The sequence below is a fragment of the Syngnathoides biaculeatus genome, chromosome 9, assembly GCF_019802595.1.
Source record: "Syngnathoides biaculeatus isolate LvHL_M chromosome 9, ASM1980259v1, whole genome shotgun sequence".
Taxonomy (NCBI): Eukaryota; Metazoa; Chordata; class Actinopteri; order Syngnathiformes; family Syngnathidae; genus Syngnathoides; species Syngnathoides biaculeatus.
Genome location: NC_084648.1, coordinates 373429 through 396166, shown reverse-complemented (window position 1 = coordinate 396166; position 22738 = coordinate 373429). Strand labels below are relative to the sequence as shown.

Genomic DNA, 22738 nt, shown 5'->3' with positions numbered 1-22738 from the left:
TGTTGTCACTGAATAAACATCATGTGGAAGGACTCACACATTCTACTCTAGTAGAAATACAGATAAGAAAAAACACAGGTAAAAGTAGAATGACTGATTCGACTTCTTTAGGTAAAATTAAAGAATCACAAAAGACTGAAATGTAATTATAAGTACATCTATCCAAGGGTATCAAAATCGTCAATTATATACAATAACTGTTTTGATACACCCCTCCCCCCAATGCACAAAAATCTAGTGCCCTCTTTTATTAACTTCCATCCCTTTTCTGAGCCGATTATCCTCACAAGGGTCACTGGAATGCTGGAGCCTATCCCAGCTATCTTCTGGCACAAATCAGAGTACACCCTGAACTGGTTGCCAGCCAATTTCAGTGCACATGGTACTAACCATTCACACTCACACCTAAGGGAAATTTAGAGTCTTCAATTAATACACAATTTTTTGGGGATATGGGAGGAAACCAGAGTGCCCAGAGAAAACCCACGCAGGCACAGGGAGAACATGCAAACTCCACACAGGAGGGGCCGGGATTTCAGTTCTGGTTCTCAGGACTGTGAGGCAAATGCTCTTACCAGTTGCCCCACCGTGCCGACTCTTTTATTAACTTGCATAATGTTTATTAGTATTAAAAAAAAATCACTGGACACTACAAAAAGCTTCCAAAGCTTTGATAAGTTTATGAATGAAAAACACCAAATAAAATGATTACAAATGGGAAAAATGTGCATACAGCATGTGCTGGATCAAATAAATATCAATTCTATTAAATAAGGACAGGGTGGTGGAATAGCTTACGTTTTTAGATTTTTTGCATCATCATCATGAATTCTCCCTGGGTTATATTCCTCCAAGTCAATGATGTAGCTCTTTTTTTTTCTGTCTGGCTATACGTGACCTCTCTCTATCTACAGCTTGTCATGATCCATTGAGGTTGGAAAAAAAAAGTAATCCATCAATCATGACAAAGTCAGAACAAAGTACAGATCTTATTAAATATTGATTCATGTTCTTATCTATTATTGTATAATTAATTGAGATGATTCAAATTGTAAGGACTTTATCTCATTCAGGAAATGGAAGAATATCCTCCAAGTCACAGGTTTTACGTGATGATCAATGTTAATATTCCAAATATTTGTGCTACACGGATGAAGAGTGCCTCAAAGTGGTTTTGCCATGGGGCCCCAAATGGCTCATCTTCTGAATACAGGTAATAAATGAGAAATCAATACCAAATACTCAATGGTTCATTAAAATAAAAATAAAACTCTCAGGTACAGTAACAAACTATTTGTTACTTCCCACTACTGATAGACTGTACGAGTAACCGCATAAAAGTCATGTCTCCCATCATGTGGGGAAATCCACAAGGCATAGGATAATCTCTTTGTACATAAAAAGGCAACAGTGACACCTGCAGTGGCTCTGAGTTGGCCAATCAGGTTTAGATGGCAAGTGCTTTTTTTCCCCCATTACAACTTATAATACTGCAGCCTTTGTAAACGAACCCGTCACGAACATGAGATTCAGTGATTTTGTTCCAAAGACAACCCACAAGTAATGAGTTACCTATCGCTAACACAACGTGTTCGAGCGTAGGAAATTAAACATTGCATATATATTGTACTGTGTATGAAATATATATTTTAAAAAGAGAGTTACAATTTCACATTCGCACACCTCCGTCGCTAACGTTCTCTGTCACTTCTTGTTTTGGCGCCCAGAAGACAGCCTGATGGTCTGTACCAAAGTTCCAAATGGGGACGCATCGAAACCACGTAACAGTTAATATTATTTATTGGCACGGACGCAATGGCAAAGTATTAAAATGTTTATTTAAAAATTAAAAATGTATAGTTGTTGCTAGATGTGATCCAATGAGAATTGCCATTCAGCGTTACCATGTGGGTGTTTATTGGGTTACAATTGTGTTCTTTACATTGTGGTATGATCCAATTCATCCCGCCCCCGCCGCCATTTTCCGTGTTTTCCTCCACTGCTGAATTGCTCACCAGTTTTAAATGCGAACCCCCCCCCCCCCATAAAATATTCTAACAAGTGAGGGCTTTTATTATCTGCTATCTCCATTTACCTGGAGCTGATCGTTTAGCTCCTAATACAGACAAGGAGACGCCCGAAATAGACTTCAAATGTACATCAAACAGGTAAGCTAAGGATGCCAGAGTGTGTCCATGTTCCTTCCTGACGGGGCCGAGTGGGCTAGCAGAAGGGAGAGCAGAAGTCGCAGTTTTATTGCAAAACTTAATTTCGTTTGGTTTGCGCATTTCTGACAGTTCGCATTGAGCATGTTGTGAATGGGCGTCACGTTAAGGTTCACGAGAGCGCCTTAGAAAATGCTGCTTTGAATTGCCCGCCCCCTTCTGAAACTGTTAGGCTAAATCTAGCTGCAGCTTCAACCCATATAGTTTATAACCTACTCACTCGAGTAAATAAAATAGTTATTATCTGGCACATTTACACGGTCAACGCAAAGCATTTGACAGATTGGTGCCTTCTTATGAAGATACATCGACGGTCCTTTGTTCTTGTCCAGGTTATCATCCAGGGGTTCCGAAGTTACAGGGACCAGACTGTGGTAGACCCGTTTAGTCCCAAGCACAATGTGATCGGTGAGTACTGGATCACTTGAAGTGATCACTTAATCACTCCTGATACTTCATGCCGTATGTTTTGTTATTTGAATGAAGAGACCCATATTTATTTACTAGAACAGTCTCAACATTTATTGAGCCAATGCACATATTTTACTTTAGAAACATTTTGAATTGTCTCAAATACTAAATGTATTCCTCTGTGAATATTATGTGCTACTGTATCATTGGCTTAATATGTCACTGGGATAGAAGAACAAAGTTACGTTATTTGTAGGAAATGAATAATAATGCTCAGACCAATTCAATTAAGCACACCTGATTATTTCATGACAAAATGGATTACTTTATTTTTTCCTCACTTTCACAGTTGGGAGAAATGGGTCAGGAAAAAGTAACTTTTTCTATGGTAAGTGGACCGCTTCAAATAGCAACGTACATCCCTGATTTTTTTGAAGGCTAGGTAAAGGTCATTGTTTATCTATTTATTTATTTATACTCCCCAGCCATTCAGTTTGTGCTCAGTGATGAGTTTAGCCACCTTCGACCTGAGCAGCGTTTGGCCTTGCTCCACGTAAGTACACCTACAGGGTAGTATCACTTGCAAGTAAAACTTATTTTTGTCATCATGCAAACGTAATTTTTTTCCATTTATGTTTTTTTTAGGAGGGAACTGGTCCTCGTGTTATTTCTGCATTTGTGGAGATTATATTTGACAATTCTGACAACCGGCTGCCGGTAGGACTCACACGGATATTTTATTGATCACAATGTTGAACCCTCTTGATAGTTGTTACTAGACTTTATACCAATCTGATAAAATCAATTGATAATTTGGTTTTAAAGTCTAAATTTGCTGGGCTGGAAATTAAGGCATTATTGCTGAAACAATCTTGTTTGCACACAGGGTGTTGTACAGTGCAGCCACTCACATTTGAAAAATGTACGGGTGTGGTCAGTCATGCCTGCAGATATAAAGTTACGGGTGTGGTCCACCAGTAATGCCCACTGATATAAAGTTGCGAGTGTGTGTTCTGTTCGTAATTATGAGTGTACCCCTTTAAGAGCGGAGGGGGGCGGTGTCAGGTAAACTAGGAAGTATAAGTAGGCTGAGGAGCAGCTCGTTGTTAGAGACCGTGTGCTTCAGTGTGAAAAGACGTTAGGCTGTGGTTTACTGCACTGGATCGGTTTTCATGTGTGCTGAGAGTGGGCGACAAGTGTGCTATTGCGCAGTGGCGCACCTTAGAGGGAATATTGGTAAAGACAACACAAAATAAGCGACATATTTCAATACCTATGTATTTCTACTCGTAAGAAATTTTACGTGGGTGATCTTTCTTGCTCAACGGTGCAGATTCGCACCCGTCAAATCACAGTGACTGATGATGGTGTCTTGTACTGTAGATTTGAATCTGAAAGCTAGTTTATTTTTTTCCCAACCGTCACATTTTGTGAATATGTGGCTCAGTGCTTCGGGTCTTCCTATGGCAGTGGCTAGCTCACTTGCGAGACTAGACAGCGTTGCTTTTAAAATGTATCCTGAAATTCAAGCTGATGCTTCAGCTTGACTCTGAGATTGCGCATTCGAAGAGTGGTTTGAGTTTCCGAACGGTGTGGAGTGTAGCAGAGAGCGCTCAGACAATATTCTCAAACGCACTAAATGTCTTTTTGACCACCCTGAGCTAGTGTATTGAATTCTGGGTAATTTACTTATAGTTGAGATAAAACATAGCTTGTTTGTAGCGCTGTCAATGGGTCATGATCTTACATAGAAAACTACATTTTCCTGACACCTTTTAAGTTCATCCCATAGCGATTTGTTTGTAGCATTTCTTTGGCTCTGGGGAAGCCTTGTAAGGTAAGAAAAATAAGTTTTGGTATATTTCCTATATTCCCATACTTCCTTGCGTTCAAAGAAGCATGTGTCGCAGACTATGATGCAAATCTTCATTGTAGAGATGAGAATTTTCCCCGGAATTCTGACTTTTTTCAGGTGAAAATGTCATTGCTGTGAAACGTGTAGATTCGTTGAGAAAATTGTGGGGCTACGGCTTGACGCGGGGCGAGGCTGTGATCAAGACTGGCCGCCAGCATCTATTGGCAACGCTCGTCGTGAAATTTGTCACAGCTGTGATAGCGGAAAACGCCATTGCTACCTGTTTACGTCATTGCTATCTGTTTGCATTCAATTTTGTATTTATAATAATGATGACATTCTGATTTCCAGTAGCATTTTGGCAGTTTTTCATCAGTATTTTCACTCTGATGTTAACATTTCTTAGAGAAGCATTCTGTTTACTACGGCATAGATATAACTTATAGTCATACGTATGCTATGTTATCGAGCGGTCTCCACGTTTTCCAATATTACGAAAGTCTTGGAGCGAAAAGATGAAGTTTGTGCCAGGGAAATTGATAAAAGCCACGGGGTAAAAAAACTATTTCAGATGGCCATTGCTTGAAAAAAGTGTAACCGTCCAGATAGGAATGAAAATGGTATCAACATGTTTAACCGAACACATACAAAAAGTAGACATTCCCGGCAAAGTGCTGTGCACTTATCCAGGAGACTATCCAAACCAGGAACCACAAAGGTAAGTTGGACGTAAATTTCTCAAATATTATATAATTGACAACTGTTAATACAACAGTGATGAAAGTCCTCCAGATTTTCCCGGAATTCTGGAGTTTTAAATTTTCATGAAAATTGTTCCGGAAAATTGAGGGAAAATTGCCTAAAATTAATCTGGATATTAGTTGACAACATTGAACAACATGCGTTTGAGTTCGTTGTTTTGCTTTCACGAGTGTAGCCATGTTGAGGCACTAACACTAGTAACAGTACCGCCCCTCCCCTCGCATTCTCTCAAGACGTTGCTTATTTTGTGTGGTCTTGACATTAATTTACATGTTTATTTCATAAACGTTAACTAAACAAGCGTGCTCCAAAACAACCGGTATTCACCCGGAAACAGGAAGTTAAACGTATGAAGCATGTACGAAAGCGCATGTTTAGTGAAACTGCTTCACGGAATGCAAGCGCATTTAATGAGGCATGTCAAAGAAAATTTAGGTACACCAGGGGTGCTGTTTGTGTCGATAGCGAGGCCGCGTGACGGCGTGCTCCCCAAAAAAGAGACGTTAAGACTATCGTCCACCTCGTCCCTTGATTCGGGTGTGGCCAATATGTCGAGCGCATGCACAAAAGGCGCGTTCTAGCAAGCCGGCCTCCTATTTACGGCGGTCCAGTGGTGCGTGCCCCTCCCCCCCTCCCGCCACACACGCACACACACACAACAATACGTCACGATTGCCGACAGGAATGTTTGTTCACAGCTAGCTTGTTGCCACAAACGCAGTTGAAGTAGACGTAAACCTATGCTGAAGTAAACTTTCAGCATTTTCAAAACATTGTGAGTATAGACCGTTCGTGTTTATTCCTTGACAGGCCAGTGCATTTAACTTTTCTTTAGATAAAGTTTGTCAGATCAAGAATTTTTATTGATGAAAAATTTTAAATACTGTTTTATATCATGCTCTACTAATATCAGCCGAAATTGGAAATGATCATTTCTGAGTTTTAAATTTAAATTTTCCATTTTATGTATTTGTTTATTTTATTTTTAATGTACAGTTATGTTATATTAATCCAGTAAGTTATTTTAAGGCCATCCCTAATCACACCCGCAACTTTATCTGCAAGCATGACTTCCCGCACCCATCCTTTTTTTCAAATGTGTGTGTGTGTGTGTGTGTGTGTATGTATGTGTATATATATGTGTATATATATATATATGTGTATATATATATATATATGTGTATATGTATCTCAAGATATTAACGGCAACTGGTTATACTATTAGTATTACTAGATCTATATCTATGATAGTGAGCAAAGTGGTCAAGTGTATCAACACAAAGCAGCGTAATAAGTTTGAGACTTTAACGTTAATAGTAATTACTACAGATCTACTTCTTTAACCTGTTTTGCTGTACGGTGTAGAAATTCTAGAATATATTTTTGTGTATATTCTATATACTATAATATGTATAATGTGGAGGAAAAGGACAATTTTAGATGTCTTTTTACTGAATAGTTCACTTAATTCATTTGTCTTGAGATAAGATGGCATATTTTAAGCATATTTTAATGACAAATGTGATTTTGTGCTATCCAGTGATAGGGGGATGGGGGCAAAAAAAACGGGGACTTCTGCCCATTTTTTTTTTTTTTGGGTCATTTTACTTTCAATTTTTGTCTGAATTTTGTTCACAGATATCGCCAGAATTCACCACAGTCATCCATTTTTTTCAAAATTTTCCTATTTATATATATGAACAAATTACTTGTGTACTTATTTCTGAAGTATAACTTATAAGTGCAGTACCTTATTTGTTATAAATTTCACTCAGTGTACGATTTTATGTCTGAAGTTTGGCAAAATTATTGTGGTTGTTTGGACTCATATTTCAAGTTTTCAAAATATTATGATTGCCCTGTATTAATACTGTTAGAAGTTATGATGGAATAAAATGATTTGATTATATTAATATTTATTTTTGAAAATGTAATGTCTATTGACCTCTTTAAAAATGTCTGTCTCAGTGCAATGTCAATAAATTTTATGATATTAGGTAAAAACTACATACTCATGTATAACAACTCAGTAAGTTATTTTAAGGTCTTGAGATTCCATCCCTAATCATACCCGCAACTTTATCTGCGGGCATGACTGACCACACCAGTACATTTTTCAAATGTGAGTCACTGGTGTTATCAACAGTGTTCATAAAATGTTATGTCATCGAGCAATTATTTGAGTTGCTTGAGGGATTCTGTTCTGACAATTGCAGGGACCAGGTGAAGCGTGTCCTGTGGCCTGTCCCGAGATATATAGTACTGCTGCATCAGTGCATGGAAAAAGATTATTATTAATGATTGTTTTAGACTTTTTTTTTTTTAAAAAACAACACAAGTACAAACCTAGCAAAATAAAAATACAGATAACCCCTAATTTTGAGCATATGGATAGCAACAAATTGGTTTTGCGCATTGTACATGGGTAGAAGGGTTTTCCAGATTATTATTATTTTTTTTTTTTTTTAGGTCAATTTTGGGGGTGCACATTATACTTCAGGACGCATTATACTTGGGAAATTGCGGTAGTTTAGAATGTTATGTTCCAAAAAAAGATGGGACAGGTGGCAAAGAATGCTGTGAAACACAACCAGTGGATGCCATGATTGGGTATAAAAGGAGCTTCATTGAATTGCCCAGTCATTGACAAGTGTGTGAGAAAACAATTGCAAGGAATTTAGGGATTCCATCATCTACGGTCCATAATGTCTAACGTTTCAGCGAATCTGAAGAAATCACTGCATGTAAGATACAAGGCCAAAAAGCCTATATTGAATTGGGTTTGTAGACTTGACACTTGACCTTTGATTTAGCGGCTCAGATACTGGATGGATGCTACTGAGATACATGACTGAATTGTCTGCTGATTTGTGATTGAGGACTCTCATGCACTTTCTCCCTTTCCTCCTATGACCCCCATGCACCAATTCAGTTGTTTTCTTTTCAATACAATAAATACGTAATGTGAAATTGCATCATTAAAGCGACATACTGTATATTCCCCCCCCCTACAAATAACATGAAACACATTACATTTTGCAGATGTTGTTTTTGTTGTTGGGCCATTGCACACTACACTGGTAGGACTGGATGACATCTGTGGAAAGGTCGCTGCATGGAATAAGGGCACTTGGTGGTTTTATAGTGGCTGTAGCATAAACAGTGGTATCTCAGAATCAGCTTTAATGGCGAAGTGTATAGAACACACAAGGAATTTTTCTCCAGCAGTCAGTGCTGCCCTGGTATGACATACAGAACAACAGAGAACAAGGAACAATAAAGCAACAAGAACAAACAACAAGAGACATTTCTGTTTATAGGAATCATTCCTTATAAGACATGCAAGATGTGAAATCTATATAGATAAGTGTATTAACACTGTCAATTGTGCAAAGGGAGCAGTTTAAGTGATGAATCATGCGGTCTGCAAAATAAAGTAAAATAAATAAATATAAAATATATATATATTACTCATACGAATACTGATCTGGACCAGCAGGGTGTGAGTGAGTGTCCTAACCATGGCAACAACAAGGCAGAAAAATAATAGTTTCGCTGATCAAGAATTGAATTGCTTAATTGCCAGAGGGAAAAAACTGTTAGAATGCCTGCTACTTTTGACTTTTATTGATCTGTATCGCTTTCCCAATGGAAGGAGCTGGAAGAGCTGGTGGCCAGGATGTGGAGGGACAGAGAGGATCCTGCCTGCTCTGGACGTAGTTCGCGTTGTGTGCAAGTCCTCAATAATGGGTAGCGTAGTGCTGACAATCCGTTCAGCGGTTTTGATTGTCCGTTGTTGTCTGAGTTTGTCCTTTTTTGTGGTGGCTCCAAACTGATTGGATAACCGCTGTGTCGAACTGTCTCAGGAGCTCTTGTGACAGGCCATGCTTCCTCAGAAGCCATAAGAAGTACATCCTTTCCTGGGTTTTTTTGAGGATGGAGGTGATGTTGGTCTCCCACTTCAAGTCCTCTGAGACTGTAATTCCCAAGAACTTGAAGGTCTCGATGGTTGACACAAGGCAGTTGGACAGCGTCAAGGTCAGCTGTGGTGAAGGATGCCAACTGAAGTCCACAATCATCTCCACAGTCTTAAGAGTATTCAGTGCCAGGTTGTGTTGACCACACCAGGCAACAGGCATGTAGTCATTAAGACCTGAGACTGCTACTGTTTTGGGAACCGGTATAATGGTGGAGCGTTTAAAGCAGGCTGGTACTTCACACAGTTCTAGAGACCTGTTGAAGATCTTTGCAGACGGGAGGAAGTTGGTCTGTGCAGACTTTAAGGCAGGATGGGGACACGCGTTCTGGGCCTGGTGCTTTGTTGATCTTTTGTTTGTTTAAAGATCTGTAGAACGTCCCTTTAATGGATGCTAAACGGTGGAATGGAAGGTGGTGCGGCTTGGTGGTTGCATAGTGTGGAAGTGTCTATTTCAAATCTGCAGTGAAAGCAGTTTAGGTCGTCGGCTAGGTTGTTCTTGTTTTCTACCAGGGGTGAACGTCGCTTGTAGTTTGAGTGACTGTAGACCGTGCCAAACTGATTTGGAGTTATTAGCGCCGAGCTGTTTTTTAGTTTAATTGCTCTTTTTCCAGTGTTAATTTATTTAGTCAGCAGATTTCTAGTGTGATTGTAGAGGGCCCTGTCCCCACTACGATATGCTATCTCTTTAGCCTGGCTGAGTTGCCTAAGTCTGCCTGAAAACACTGGCTTGTTATTGAACATGCAAAAGGATTTTGTTGGAACACACACCACCTCACAGAAACTGAAATACTCAGTAACAATATCCGTGTGTTCATCTAGGCTGCGCACTGAATTTTCAAAGACACTCCAGTATGTACAATCAAAGCAGTTTTGAAGTTCTAACTTTGCCTCGTTGGTCCACTTTTAATTGATTTTACTACAGGCTTCGCATATTTAAGTGCTTGCCTGTATGTCGGTATTAGGTGCAGCAAACAGTGATCGAAGGAACCAATTGGTGCGCGAGGGATAGCACGATATGCATTTTTAATTGATGTGTAACAGTGATCTAGCGTGATATGTGCCCTCATTGGACATTTCACGTGCTGCTTATATTTGGGGAGTGCGTGGTTAAGTTTAGCTGTGTTAAAATCTTCTAGGATAATGAACGCTGTATCTGGGTGTCTTTTCTCAATCTCGTTTATCTGCTTGACTTTCTACCTGAACCTTCAAAATGCAATTCAACTGGCTACAATTCACTGTTTGAAATTCACCATCATCATGTCAACACTCCTGACTTCCACCAAGCCAAAGATCACTTCATTATCACTTGGACCCCGGCCATCCTGTTGGCTGGAATAGCCACAGGTTCAAATCTGTATGGACGTATTCCTCCGTCTTCCCGATCAACCGATACTGCTATTTCTTCATCAGATGAGTAAAAATCTGAGAAGTCTGCGTTGTGATTGTGTAGGATTTGATCTGTAACCACGCCTTTGTTTACGCACACGATACGTCACTTCCTGTTTTTCAAGTCATGTGACCTCGTAAAAATAGTCAAAATGGCGGCAACCGTACAAAAATGTGATTACTTCGTTAAAAGAGCGCATTAAAGCTATTTTTCACAATTTTTTTTTACTAGAATTTTTTCTAATGAATTACCAAGATAATCGGCAATTCGTCAAGGTAAGCAATGATTGGAGCATTCCTTTAAGTACCATGTATGCGCTATTGTAACAGAAGCCAGTACATGTACTTTCTTTGTCAAACTCCTTTCATTCATTACTTGTCAAATGCACCATATTACTCCCTCCCTGTCTGGCTTCTCTGGAGGGGGCTCTCGTCTGCAGAATATCTGATAGAAATTTACATTCGTTAAATGTGATATGAGAAGCGATAGTTACTGTAGTGTTCAAAATGATGGCAGTCCAACCTAAACCCCCAAACTCTGAATTCAAGCCACAGTGCACAGTGAAGATAGTGAAGCATGGTGGTGCAAGCATCATAATATGGGCATGTGTTGGGCCTATTTTTCACACACCTGGGATCATGGATCGGCTTGCATATTTCAAAATACTTTGAAGAGGTCATGTTGCCCTATGTTGAAGAGGATATGCCCCTGAAATGGGTGTTTCAACAAGAGAATGACCCCAGACACTCAGTAAACATGCAATGTTTTGGTTCCAAACCAACAAAGTTAATGTCCCCAGACCTTAATACCCATCGAGAACTTGTGGGCTGACATAAAAAATGCTGTTTCTGAAGCAAAACCAAGAAATGTGAATGAATTGTGGAATGTCGTAAAGGAATAACGGATGAAAAGGTGCCACAAGTTGGTTGACTCCATGCCAAACAGATGTGAAGCAGTGTATTATTTCAGTGTGTACTTTGTACCAAGGTGTTTTTTTTTTAAGCAAAACTGGTCATAAAACTAAATATTAGTTTAGTAATTCAAACGATTGGTAAATCCTAGAAACAAAAAAGTTTGTAAAGTCAACAGCAAATTGCTATTTTTTTAACACACCCCTTTCAACAAATTGCCCAATTGCACAGCTTTAAGACTGTGTATATCATGAATGCAGGGTCTTGTTGGTTTTCAGAGAATCTGCTGTACCTACTATTAACTTGTTTGACATGTAGCAATAAAAAGTATATTGAAGATGATTCATCTGGTTTATTCACATTGGACTGCTATTATTTTGAACAGTACTGTACATAGGGGTCTGTCACTCTGACTGTTGACTTCAGTGACTCTAAAACGGCTGTTTTTACTCCTTGTACAGACAAGGGACAGCACCTTCTGGCGTGTTTAGGTGTTGAATTGCGTGTTGTGGTAAGAGTGTTGTTTGCCCATTTTTGTGTTTTTTACAGGGGGATCCAAAATGACCCCAGACGCTACATTTAAAGAGACATTTACATGCTTTATGCTGCTTTCGCAGCCGTTGTTTGCTTTGAGTAGACATTGTTTTTGGCTTCTTTCCATACAACGCAAACCACGCACACACAGCACCTCACAGTAGCCAAGATGCGAATCGATTCAGCGGATTTACGGAATCTCATATCGAATTACGCTCAAAATAGCATTGCATTGCTGAATCGAAACCTTTCCACATTCTCCAACATACATTAAAATTGTATTGCAGTAGTCCGGCAAATTTGGCTTTTAGTCTGATCCAGCGTAAGCGTGATTTTGTGTCTCCCTCCAGATTGACAAAGAAGAAGTCTCTCTTCGTCGTGTGATCGGTGCAAAGAAGGACCAGTATTTCTTGGATAAAAAAATGGTGACGTAAGTGTTTCTGTAATTGTCATCACAGAAAATATTGGCCCTGGTGAATTAATGTGATCACACATTTCGTGGTGTTTGTGACTGGTGCAGTAAGAATGATGTCATGAACCTTCTGGAAAGTGCTGGCTTCTCCCGCTGTAACCCCTACTACATTGTCAAACAGGGCAAGGTAAGAAAGAAATGATGACACTGTCCGAAATAATAACTTTTGGAACTCATTTATTGCTTTGAAAAAGCAATAAATTGAGGTTGTTTTTCTTACAGTAATCTTTAAAATATGCATTGCATTTGTAGCGATGGTAATTGACCCCTCCGTACAGGGCACTTAACCACGCCTCCTGAATTGACGTCAGGCCACGTGCGCTGACGTAAGACAAACAATTAGTAAAAATGGCAATTACAATACAATACATTCTTAACTGAGAGAGACGCCATGCTTCTGATTTCATTCAATCATTCACACGTAGCAATGTTATGCTAGCGAAGAACATCTCATTCATTTATACGAGACGTGTATTGAAAATCAAATATAGGGCATATCTTCGTGCAAACACAGTCTGGTTAAGCTTCGGCCGCGAGCCGGCAAGAAAGCGACACGTTTGTGCAGTCCGATCATCGCTAAATATCGCTCAACAAAGAATAAGTGTGTCAATCGTTCACACGTAGCAATGTTATGCTAGTGAAGAACGTCTCATTCATTTATACGAGACGTGTATTAAAAATCAAATATAGGACATATCTTCATGCAAACACAGTCTGGTTAAGCTTCGGCCGCGAGCCAGCAAAAAAGCGACACGTTTGTGCATCCGATCATCGCTAAATATCGCTCAACAAAGAATAAGTGTGTCAATCGTTCAGACGTAGCAATGTTATGCTAGCGAAGAAAGTCTCATTCATTTATACAAGACGTGTATTAAAAATCAAATATAGGGCATATCTTCGTGCAAACACAGTCTGGTTAAGCTTCGGCCGCGAGCCGGCAAGAAAGCGACACGTTTGTGCAGTCCAATCATCACTAAATATCGCTCAACAAAGAATAAGTGTGTCAATCGTTCACACGTAGCAATGTTATGCTCGCGACGAACGTCTCATTCATTTATACGAGACGTGTATTAAAAATCAAATATAGGGCATATCTTCGTGCAAACACAGTCTGGTTAAGCTTCGGCCGCGAGCCGGCAAGAAAGCAACACGTTTGTGCAGTCCGATCATCGCTAAATATCGCTCAACAAAGAATAAGTGTGTCAATCGTTGCAATGTTATGCTAGCGAAGAACGTCTCATTCATTTATACGAGACGTGTATTGAAAATGAAATATAGGCATATGGCATATCTTCGCGCAAGCACAGTCTGGTTAAGCTTCGGCCGCGAGCCGGCAATAAAGCGACACGTTTGTGCAGTCGGATTATCACTAAATATCTCTCAACAAAGAATAAGTGTGTCAATCGTACACACGTAGCAATGTTATGCTAGCGAAGAACTTCGAATTCATTTATACGAGACATGTATTGAAAATCAAATATAAGGCATACCTTCGTGCAAACATATCTGTTCCGGTTGATATTAGATGGATTTAGTTGATGATGCGGTCTTCCACAAAGTTTGATCCATCGAAGGCATTTTTCGTACTGGGTCTTCGGTTTTGGAAAGGGTACGAATCGAACTCCACCAACTAGCATTTCAGGATACCTGTCGTCACTATTACAAAGTCCGTGACTACACCTCTTAACCACATTTTTTGTTAAATAACCCAAATACGCGATAAAACGCTAACAAAACCTATACTGGACCATGCAATGTTTTCTGAGAAAATGGTGGGAGCAAAAAGGGGCATGGTTTATGCAGATCTCTGGCCTCTGATTGGTCAGTGACAAGGATTGCGCAATATCCACAGAGGGGTCAATTGTGGAGTCCATCCCCAAATAATTTTATGTCACATTTGGCAATTATATATTTTGTCCCTGGATGCCCTGAATGCAAACTTATTCAACGCATCATTATATATATATATATGTATGTGTGTGTGTATATATATATGTATATATATATATATATATATATATATATATATATATATATATATATATATACACACACACACGTTTTTTTTTTTTTTTTTTATCGGTAGGAAAATCTTAAATACTTTAACATTTTGTGCAGATTAACCAAATGGCGACAGCACCTGACTCTCAGCGTTTGAAGCTGCTGAGGGAAGTAGCAGGAACAAGAGTGTATGATGAACGCAAAGAGGAGAGTATTTCACTGATGAAGGAAACAGGTTGGTTCTAAGCTTAAAAGCTTACAATTAATTTTCCCAATGTAGGCAGCATGTTGCACTCATGGTTAGCATGTCTGCATCACAGTTTGGAAACGCAGCTCCAGTAACTCATGAATACATAGAAAGCCCAGGTCTTCTCTTGGGGCCACACAGTGTTGTTCAATTAGGTGTGATATTTGTCACTTCAATAAAGCTGTAAGTTGGTTATGTTTTCCTAGTGGTACTGAGGCATCATTGGAGGTCAGGATCACTGTTTTCTGCAGGTCTATTTAGTGCTTGGTGTAAAACTGAATTATTGCCTGCACAACATCTTTAAGCAGTGCATGCTGACAGCTGAACGATGCTGCCAAACAGTTTTTTGGCAAATGTTATTTTCCTCCCGTATTTAAAATATAGACTGGCATTTTGTGGACTGTAATGTATGTACTTTAATCTCGGATGAGTGCATGCCAAGCTGCATTTCTAACATTACACACTGTCTCATCCTGCACTATTTGTTTGATTTTTCTTCTTTTCCTTTCGGCTTGTCCTATTAGGGGTCAACAGTGTGTCATCTCAGATGAATGCATATTTGTTTGGCACAGCCGGATGCCCTTCATGACGCAACCCCTCTCCATTGATTTTCAAAAATTCAAAAGCATAATTTTTTCCGCGCTAACTTTCTGGTATACTCGGGTACTTTGCCATGTGATTGAACTTGATGAACCGACAGCGTGGATGCATTAATGTTGATGGCTAGCAGAACATTGGCAGTGAGAATTTTAACTTGGATGTGGGTTCAATTTGTTTACCAGTGTCAGATTGTTCCTTTTCTGTCTTTGCCGCTCTACCCCAATAAGGTATCAATCCCCATTGCCATCTTACATCTATGTGCAATACCATCTGCTTTCAAATGACTCTTGTGCTGAATGTGACACTTGAGGTACTCCACACTTTTCATCTGAAAACTCTCTTGCTACTTTGGGTTCGCAACACGTTTTACAGACCAGACATTTCTCACTCGAAAAAGACAATCTCATCCAATTTCACCGCTTTCTCTTCAATTTGCACATACTCTGACAGCCCTTTCATCTTAAAAGCACAACATTTCTTTTTACTTTGGCTTAGTTTGAGGGGATGTAACTACCCCTTTGTTTCGCCATTTTATTAACAAGGGTAAACATAAGCAACCAGAGCGCTTTGCAAGCCATAACACCGGTGGTAGGTGGCGCATAAGGAGACAGTCGTTGTCAATAACATTGACGGGGTGCATAAGTACGTATGTGAATTGTGCCTGTGGCTGTAGCAGCCAGTCACCCCTGAAATTATACTTTCAGTTCAGTTTGGATTTTTATATTTTTGTGCGCAATGCAGAATGTTTGTGCACGGAGACCACATTAGTAGCTTGCAATTGCGCATGCACACAGCTTGGAGGGAATAGTGTTTTCATGAATTGTAGTATTTGTCTGGCACTGTCTGCCAAAATGTGGATATTGCAGCCCACTTATAACTTGAGAAAAAACTACGCAGTAAACTGCAGGGTATTTTTTTTTGGTGAGCTATTTACTCTGAGTAATTATTTCAGTGTGCACTTTGTACTAAGGTGTTTTTTTTTTTTAAGTACTTTAATTTACTTTTATTTGAGTCACATTTTTGTCAAGTAACAGTGCTCTTACTTGAGTACTATATTTGGCTACTCTTCCCACCTCTGGAACAGACATCGTCTGTTGCTACTCTTACGTTTTTGTACATCATGTTGTATTTGTTGGACTGTTTTTTTTTTTTTTTTGTATTTCCATGTTAAAGCGCTGTGTGTTGTGGTCCTAGCAGAACCGACATAAGGTCATGACAACAGTTGATCTGTTACTATATCTTGTAACAATTAGGAAATTAGCCTAAAATTATCAAATTATTTACGACTGTTAATGTTACATTTGGTAAGCAATGAAGCAATGTTAGGGAATTATGTCACAACACAGAATGAACTATGTTTAACTTCAGAGATTGGCAATAAAAACAAAAATATTTCACCTTATATTTTCCTGGAAGATACATTTGGGATACACTTTGAAGTTGGTAATAGTGAAAAATGAAGTAAAACAGACAACGAATTTAGTCAGTTAGTTTCCAGAATGTGTGCTTAAAGAGGAGGATGCTATTTGTGTGCACAGCTTGAAGCAGTCATCAGTTGCAGGTGGAGATGGGCCTCGCTTATTATTGAGGCCAAAACTAAATAGCAAAGAAATAAACCAAATGTAATTTAAATCAAAACTTGTACATAAAGAAATGTACTTGAGCACTTTAAGTAGTTTTTTTCTCCATGAAGAAAATGGGATTATTTTGCCTAATTGTACTTTTCTGTTTTCTACAGTAGAAAGATTAATATATGTAGAAAAAAATAATACTTCTATGTGGGGCCCTGGGAGATCACCCTCACCCCCTCCACCACACACGCACACACACACACGTTTGGTCACCTTTTTCAAACCTTTGGTGTTTTTATCTATCAGATCTGTCTATGTCAATTTTTTCAAAACTAGTCTGTCACAACCAGCCACAGAACATAACCATTAAAATACAGCATAGTCATATTTCAATAAGTTAACTTCTTTTTGACTTGATGTTCTTTTAAGATATACATTGGATACTGAACAATACAATTTCATTAATGTGTATTTAAAAACAAAATAATGTGATGATACTGATGCATTTGTTCATCAGAGGGAAAGAGGGAGAAGATCAATGAGCTGCTGAAATACATCGAGGAGCGTCTGCACACACTGGAAGATGAGAAAGAGGAGCTGGCTCAGTATCAGAAATGGGATAAAATGAGAAGAGCCCTTGAGTACACAATCTACAACCAGGAGCTCAATGAAACACGTGCCAAATTGGACGAGGTAACGCCCAAAGTTTACTGATTTTTTTTTTTTTTTTTTTTTTTTAAACCCCCACCTTTTTAGCTATATGTCAAAGGCCTTTTTACTGTTGTGTAAGTTATAGTAATTAATAAAAAATAGTAGAAATTGTAATATAAGAAAATGGAATTTACATTACACATTTCTTATTTGTGTGTGTGTGTTTTTTTTTTTTTTTTTTTTTTAGCTGTCCTCCAAGAGAGAAACATGTGGTGACAAATCCCGACAGTTACGTGATGCTCAGCAAGATGCAAGGGACAAAGTAGAGGTAAAAACTACAAACTACCTAAAACCTAGCAAAATATTACAATAAAATTGAAACATGAAAAATAAAAGTAGCTGTTTTTAGAAAAGCTACATTTGGTGTTCTGGTTCCATCTGTAGTGCTACTGTGGTTGGTACTAAAACACTAAAGTATAGTAGGCTATTTCGGTATATCGGTAACTTTTTTTTTTTTTTTTTACCAAATTAGACGAGGAAATGTGGTTGAAGCAGCTAATATTCACACTCCTACAACCGGCTGGTGACGCACTGACAACAAAGGCTTTATTGTGCTGGCTGTGTACCATGTTCTCAGTAGTTGTTCACATTACACAAAAAACAGGTACAGTGTTCCCCTGTTATGCGCGGGCCCGCGGGGGTTACATTCCTTACACCCCCGCGAATAATGGACGCAGTATTAATACACACTGGTTACACTGTCAGGATGCATGCCAGCACGTGTATTAGCGTGTATGTAGGGTACCATATGAGGCGCTCATGAGGCATTGAGGAACAATTGCATTTCACATCCGTAAGCAGAAGAAGCTTACATTGCCCCACACATTGCCTGTGTAGGCAGGTCATGACTTTCATTGTTCTACACATTCACGGTGTCACATCACAACTAAAATTATGACACCACAGTAAACAGAATAGCGTAAGTAGCAAATAATAAAACAAATGAATGACTCACGAAATAATTGATGATAATTGATTATGGAGTTGCTTAGTGTGTCACCAGCATGCCTCAAAAGATGCAAGTAGCGTTTAAAGTGAATTCACTTGGTAGCTTACATACATGCTAAAACACTTGCCAGGATGGATGCTAACAGTGTAACCAGTCTGTTTCAGTGTACTTTGTTGGACAAGTCACACATTTGTAAATGTTGGAACTCGGTGTGCACAAAAGTTGCAACACATTGTTAGGCGTCTTGTCTAATGTGGCGCGTTGTCTAGTTAGAAGAGAATTTAAGGCCTTTTGAGATCGTGAAAATACGGTAAATTAAAACAAACAAAAAAAAACCTGGAGACTAAACTCTGCGAATATGCAGGGTTGCAAATGCTGAACTGCAAATGGGCAAGGGTACACTTTACTGGTAAATGTAATTTTAAACACACACAGAAGATGGGGGAAAAAAAAGCTAAAAACTCAAGACATTTTGCTTGCCAGATATACAGTAAAGAAAATAAGGATTTGAACACCCTGCTGTAGTGCAAGTTCTCCCACTTAGAAATTATGGAGGGGTCTGAAATTTTCATCGGTCATACCCACTGTGAGAGAGATACTCTAAAAAGAAAAATCCAGAATTTACAATGTATGATTTTTTTTTCATTTTTATTTATTTTTTTTAAACAATTTATTTGTGTGATAAAGCTGCAAATAAGTATTTGAACACCTGAGAAAACCAATGTTAATATTTGGTACAGTAGCCTTTGTCTGCAATTACAAAGGTCAAACATTTCCTGCAGTTGTTCACCAGGTTTGCACACACTGCAGGAGGGATTTTGGCACACTCCTCCAACCGATCTTCTTTAGATCAGTCAGGTATCTGGGCTGTCGGTGAGAAACATGGCGTTTCAGCTCCCTCCAAAGATTTTCTATTGGATTTAGGTCTGGAGACTGGCGAGGCCACGCCAGAACCTTGATATGCTTCTTATGGAGCCACACCTTGGTTTTTGCTGGCTGTGTGCTTCGGGTCATTGTCATGTTGAAAGACCCAGCCACGACTGATCTTCAATGCTCTGACTGAGGGAAAGAGGTTGTTCCCCAAAATCTCACAATACATGGCCGTGGTCATCCTCTCCTGAATACAATACAGTTGTTCTGTCCCATGTGCAGAAAAACATCCCCAAAGCATGATGCTACCACCCCCATGCTTCACAGTAGGGATGGTGTTCTTGGGATGGAGCTCATCATTCGTCTTCCTCCAAACACGGTTAGTGGAATTATGACCAAAAAGTTCCATTTTGGTCTGATCTGACCAGAAAACCTCCACTCTATCATCCAAATGGTCATTGGCAAACTTAAGACAGGCCTTGACATGTGCAGGTTTAAGCAGGGGAACCTTCCGTGCCATGCATGATTTCAAACTCTTAAGTGTATTACCAACAGTCACCTTGGAAACAGTGGTCCCAGCTTTTTTTCAGGTCATTGACCAAGTCCTGTCGTGTAGTCCTGGGCTGATTCCTCACGTTTCTAAGGATCATTGAGACCCCACGAAGTGATATCTTGGATGGGGCTTCAATACGATTGAGATCGACCGTCATGTTTAGCTTGTTCCATTTTTTTTTTTTTTAATGATTGCCCCAACAGTGGACCTTTTTTCACCAAGCTGCTTGGCAATTTGTCCGTAGCCTTTTCTCGCCGTGTGGAGTAGTACCATTTTGTCTTTGGTGTCTTTGGACAGCTCTTTGGTCTTGGCCATGATACAAGTTTGAGTCTTACTGATTTTATGGGGTGGACAGGTGTCTTCATGCAGCTAACGACCTTATACAGGTGCATCTGATTCAGGATAATACATGGAGTAGAGGTGGACTTCTAAAGGCGGACTAACCTGTCTTTGAGGGTCAGAATTCTAGCTGATAAGACAAGTGTTCAAATACTTATTTGCAGTGCTATCACATAAATCGTTATAAAAAAATCATAGATTGTGACTTCTGGATTTTTCTTTCTAGATTATCTCTCTCACAGTGGACATGCACCAAGGATGAAAATTTCAGACCCCTCCATGATTTCTAAGTGGGAGAACATGCAATATAGCAGGGTGTTGAGATACTAATTTTCTTCACTGTATATAAACTATAGAAGTTGCACTTCTGAAAGAATCAAATCATGTTTTTTCTTTTCTGCCTTCTTGTAGGAGACAGAGCGAGTTGTACGCGAATTGAAATCCAAGATCTCTGCCATGAAGGAGGAGAGGGAGCAATTGTCGGCTGAGCGCCAGGAGCAGATTAAACAGAGGACCAAACTAGAGCTGAAGGCCAAGGACCTGCAGGATGAGTTGGCAGGCAATAGTGAACAGAGGGTATGGAAGCCTCCCATCTGCGTCACTCTGCACACCAACAACACTCCCTTCCTTTCCATCACTTTCATTTATACGATACAATCACTGCTACCACTTGCACAATGTTTATTTTCAAGTAACTCACAGAGGCTAACAGGGAAAGTGGTGGAAAGTATACCAAAGGAGTAATTACGTCTTCTTTTTAATCCTGTACATAAATAATCAACTATTTTGTTTTATTACTTATAACTATGCCTTGCAGCATCATGTATAAATCCCACTGCACATCTTCACTGGCATTGGTTTGTGTGCAGAGCTGGCATGACTCACTGTCCGTATGGCCTCATATTTGTGAGCACGTGTGTGTATGAAGATCATTATAAATAACAGCTTTAAATTGGCTCAGTCTATGTGATGGCTGTGATGTATCCCGGGCAGAATGCTGGTTGGTGGTGGCTCAATATCAGCCAAATGTTACTGGAGCAAATTGAAAAGTAATGCCTTCTGCCTGCTGGCAGTGCGGCTGTAGTATTGGCCAACTGGACAAGTGTGTTTTTGACTGTTTTACTTAGGTCTGTCTTTTTAAAATAAGGGTATTTCATTGTCTGCCACTTTGCATGCATAGCAACCTATTCTTTCATTATGCTCCTATCGGACCATATTCTCCTGTTCATGTCCAAGTCTACATGCCTGGCTTGTCCACCTTACACCTACATATATTCTCCTGTCCAGATTTAAGACACACCTACTGTGCGTAACCTGGGGCGAATCATTGAAGTCTGAGGCTAGCTATTAACATGCAACATGGACCTTACCTGAGACTTGGGAATGTCAGAACTTAAATTTCTTCAAATGTAGCACACTTTAAATGTGAAAATACTTTCCGTATCAGATTTGTCGTCACCAGTGAGACCACTCTATCTAATCTGCTGACCCTTGAAGGAGAGCATGTGATTTTAATATTCTGTATGTAATAAATCATCCATCCATCAATTTTCTTTGCCACTTATCCTCACGAGGGTCACGAGGAGTGATGGAGCCTATCCCAGCTGTCAAGGAGCAGGAGGGAGGGTATACCCTGAACTGGTTGCCAGCCAATCGCAGGGCAGATAGAGACAAACAGCTGTACTCACAATCACACAATTTAGAGTGTCCAATTAATGTCCCGAGTGAACCCACGACCTCACAACTGTGAGGCCAATTGCTTTACCAGCTGATACACCGTGCTGCCTATAATAGATCAATTAACCGATCTTCAAATTTATCAACTATTTTGATAATTGAGCAATCATTTACACTCATTGCTTGAATCCAAATTCTCTTATATCAGCCTCTCAGCAATAGTCTCTGATTCTTCTAGTCCTTAATGAAAGCAGACTGTTTTCTGTTTCAACAAAATCAGACTTTTGTAAACATATGTCTGCTTTTGCGTTGGGAAACTGATAATAATTTTCTCTTCTATTCTGACATATTACGGACCAAGCAAGTAACTAAATAATTACCAATTTATAGAAAAAAAACAATAGTCGGTTTATCTTTATGAAAATAACCCTTATCTGCAGGTGCAGTATCAATAACCTGCCAGTGACATGTAGATGAACCTGTAGCAATCTCAGATGTGAATATCAAACTAGTAGCTTTTCTCATCAGTCATTATCCAAGAAGGAACTCTGTTAAAGAAAAAAAAAAGCTGAATACATGTCCTTCTTGTGATTATTGCTTAATTGTTATTTGGAATTGTTTAGTGATTAAACAATTTCAAATAATAATAATTAGTTAGTAAAGAGTAAATGGAAAAAATATTTT

General features: G+C 39.3%; 1 protein-coding gene across 2 annotated transcripts in view; it reads left to right on the top strand.

Moving 5' to 3' along the window:
* The first annotated feature begins 1989 nt into the window (after positions 1 to 1989).
* Positions 1990 to 22738, top strand: part of smc3 (structural maintenance of chromosomes 3) — a 46410-nt gene continuing 25661 nt past the window's right edge. Inside the window, exons 1-11 of one of the 2 annotated variants that reach the window (XM_061829692.1) lie at positions 1990 to 2168; positions 2558 to 2633; positions 2986 to 3024; positions 3122 to 3189; positions 3282 to 3353; positions 12415 to 12494; positions 12585 to 12663; positions 14655 to 14772; positions 17473 to 17648; positions 17854 to 17934; positions 20789 to 20953. In XM_061829692.1, the coding sequence (XP_061685676.1) occupies positions 2154 to 2168; positions 2558 to 2633; positions 2986 to 3024; positions 3122 to 3189; positions 3282 to 3353; positions 12415 to 12494; positions 12585 to 12663; positions 14655 to 14772; positions 17473 to 17648; positions 17854 to 17934; positions 20789 to 20953 (969 nt within the window). In that variant the 5' untranslated portion in view covers positions 1990 to 2153. Of the gene's footprint in view, positions 2169 to 2557; positions 2634 to 2985; positions 3025 to 3121; positions 3190 to 3281; positions 3354 to 3746; positions 3873 to 12414; positions 12495 to 12584; positions 12664 to 14654; positions 14773 to 17472; positions 17649 to 17853; positions 17935 to 20788; positions 20954 to 22738 lie in introns of those variants that run through there. The other variant, XM_061829693.1, reaches the window with a different exon arrangement.